Source organism: Limulus polyphemus, unplaced genomic scaffold (genome assembly GCF_000517525.1).
Source record: "Limulus polyphemus unplaced genomic scaffold, Limulus_polyphemus-2.1.2 Scaffold618, whole genome shotgun sequence".
Classification (NCBI taxonomy): Eukaryota; Metazoa; Arthropoda; class Merostomata; order Xiphosura; family Limulidae; genus Limulus; species Limulus polyphemus.
In genome coordinates, this window is record NW_013666228.1 from 105,628 (window position 1) to 109,038 (window position 3,411).

Sequence of the window (3,411 nt, forward strand, 5' to 3'; positions counted from 1 at the left end):
AACGTTGTACATTTGCTGTTATGTTAAACTTATATTAAAGTTTTTCTTCATTACCTATTCAAGCCGTCTCCAGCCATTATTAGTCTCAAAGTGGGTTCCTCATCATCGAATTTGAATACATATATTGGTTTGACCACTAGATGGTTAGAAAACACATACGCACAAAATGTTAAATTTAGTGACAAATCCCAAGTCAATCTTGGTAAATGTTATACTGCCATACATCACAGTATATTTAAAGGTTTTGCTGGAGGATGTGACAAGAAAAGTTTCACATATAAAAGAAATGTGGCTGATTAACAGATTAAAATCATAGCTGAATGAAATGGGTTCAGCAACAAGATTATTAGTAATGATATGTTTGAGTGAACAAGAATATTAGAAATGTCTTAACAGCTTGAAAATGTCTGAGATGAGCTCTGCTCTGCTGTAGTCCAAAAGCTTGTAAATACAATTATTAAGACAGAAATAAGTTATGTTTTATGCTACTGAACTATACCCATCATCAAGCTGAGCCAAAATAAAATTTCAACTGAATTTAAAGCTGAACATACTTCAAGAAAGATAAACAAAACTAAATATCTCTATTAAAATGTGAAGCTCAGTCAACTGCTAAGAGCTATGTTTGTCGTTAGGAGTAATAGTTGGTCGATAAAATTACAACATTATGCATAATTAGCCAGTGTTTCAACTAGTTTTTTTAATACAGCAATTTCAAGCTTATTGTTGTTACTACTTGCATACACATTTTATGCAAAAGTTATTGGTTTACCATAACGTATGATGTTTTATAACATTTTTAAGATGTCGTGTCACTAGAATGTATGTATAATAAGCAATTTATATAATTAGAACCAAAAAAAATTTGGTTATGACATCACTCATTGAAGTATCATTTTTATATTAAACAATTGCACACATTAAAATAGTTCCACAACACATAAAAAAAAGTCAATCATATTTGCATAATGCATGATATCTATTATCCTTTAATTATGTGATCTTTGGCCACTGACCACTAAGATGTATGTGCAAAATCCAGGAAAACCAATTAGTCTAAATTCTGGTATAGGTTATTGAAGTAGGTGATGTGAAACCTTGAAGCAGCAAAAATGAAATAAGACAATAGTCAAGTAAAATAATTCTTTATAAAATCCTTACCATAAGTTAAGCTAAAGAGGAACTATCTATTAAGATCTAGTTAAAGAAACAACTTACAACTTTCAGACAACAAAATATGTGCTTCTGATACACAGATCGCAAAGAAAACTTTTTTTTTGCATACTGGCTAACAATTCACAAAGATGCTTTAAGACAACTCTTGCAACAATTCAGTTTTAGCATAAAAATTGTAGCTTTAACGTATAATCTGTAATGGCTATTTACGAACATATCCATTCATTATTATTACTTCGTAAAAAGATCCTGGTTTGTAAGCTAGATTATTTGTAAAAGTAAAACCATTTATCAGTAAAAATTTGAAATACAAATTCCTGATATATACAATTAGTGAATTCTGATAATTTATATCAAATGTGTCCAAACACTGAAACCTATAAAACCATACAGAGAATACCTCAGAATTACACTTCACATTGCTGAACTTATGTGGTGCTATCAGAAATATTAAGAACACAATAAACAGTGTGAAAACTTAGCATGAGGCTTCAAAAGAATATTAAATTTACTCTTTTTTTCACTTTACAAACTTCTTCAGGAGCACACTATGCAAATTCTTAACTAGTGCAGCTAGGCTTGAAATGGGTTAACAAAATCATGGTATTTTATCGTAGTTCCAACCTATCATGTGTGAGTGAGTGCAATATATTACCAATAAGAACTTCTGAATGAAAGTAAAAAGTGTATAGTAATATGTCAACCACACTTTTGATTTTTGCTGGATTATTTGAAACATTTTATTAAACAAGATACATGTAAATACAAACATACAAAGATTAGCACTAACCAAAATGGTGCATACCCATTACTTTTAGTTTCAAACTTACAACACAATAAATAACTTGTTTATGTGTTTGTGTTTGTCTGTATACTTACTGCTGTTCCAGCAGGGGACAATAAACAAGTTACATACAGAAACAGATAAAACAGAAACAAGCACAAAGAAAACACAATTAGCTCAATACAAGGATACTTTATGCCATCCTCTGTCAGTTGCTTTGGGGCCATACTTGTTGTATAATAAAAGTATCTTAAAACTCTTTATCAGTATATTTTGTGCTTATAGCTAGAATATTTTCAGCAAAGAGTAGATCCATGAATGCTTTACATGTTGATTTTAACAGCAAGGTAGCAGGTAATAAGCAATGATTTTTTTATTTCTAACAGTTATGATAAATCTTGTTTTATTATGTTGTTTATATTTTGAGAAGGGAAACAAGCACAAATTTTTTGGTCCTTAGTGCTAAACTTTGTATATCCACTTCAATATGTCAGTAATTTCATTGAACTTTTCTAATAACACAGCAACAAATAATGATCAAGAACATTCAGAACTGCTTAGAATATTCAGATTTTTTAAAATCAGTCTAAACCTTATACTGTTAGCTAAACCTGAGAACTTGCACATAGCAAAGTAAAGTGAAATGTTGAGTAAATTTAATACTTTCTTCTTATGTCTCACAGTAATTTTCATTCAATTTAAGCTGTACATTATTGAGAACACATTAAAACTTTTTCAAAATTGTACATTTATTACTGATGTTAAATAAAAGAACAAGAAAATAAATACAAATGAACAACATTAATTTTCAAAATCAATACTTTAATTTTTACAACTTGTTTAAGAGATTAAGCCAACACTTTTATTGTACTGTTATTTATAAAAATTAAAGAACTAGCAAAGGGTTTGACAGAACAATATACATGTACAATAACAATTTTAAACAGAACTCTCAAAAGTGATAGCATACACAGCTTTATTTATGCTAAGGCTTGAAAGATGATGGAAAAAAAGTGTTCTTATGTAATATATTTGTTGTAAAATTAAGCTCTTGCTCAGACACAATTTGGCCATGACAGTCCTCCACAAGATGCTGATATAATAATATACAAAACAATCTGAAAAGGAATAAAATACATTGTACAAAAAATTTATGTTAGAAACACAACACAATTTCTACTAAGCATAACTGCATTTCATGGACAGAAATAATAATATGATGCACATATAGTATATTTAGCTGCTGTTTGAATTACACCATATACAGGCTCTCCAGCAGTATATTATAAAAAACTAGGAGAAAACTAGGAAGAAACAGCAACAAAAAACTAGGAGAAAACTAGGAAGATATTGTAAAAACTAGGAACTATTTTAAGTTATCAATTTACCTTGTCATCTTTGCTTATACAAATTTACCATGCATGCAGGTGCAGAGGCTGTTGAGCTGACTA

At 29.5% G+C, this 3,411-nt stretch overlaps 1 protein-coding gene across 2 annotated transcripts in view; it reads right to left on the minus strand.

Annotated features, from left to right (window-relative positions):
* Positions 1-1,128: 1,128 nt before the first annotated feature.
* Positions 1,129-3,411, minus strand: part of LOC106459498 (vesicle-associated membrane protein 7-like) — a 45,013-nt gene continuing 42,730 nt past the window's right edge. For both annotated transcript variants that reach the window (XM_013919122.2, XM_013919124.2), the window contains exon 9: positions 1,129-3,078. In XM_013919122.2, coding sequence (XP_013774576.1) covers positions 3,016-3,078 — 63 coding nt within the window. In that variant the 3' untranslated portion in view covers positions 1,129-3,015. The remainder of the gene's footprint in view (positions 3,079-3,411) is intronic.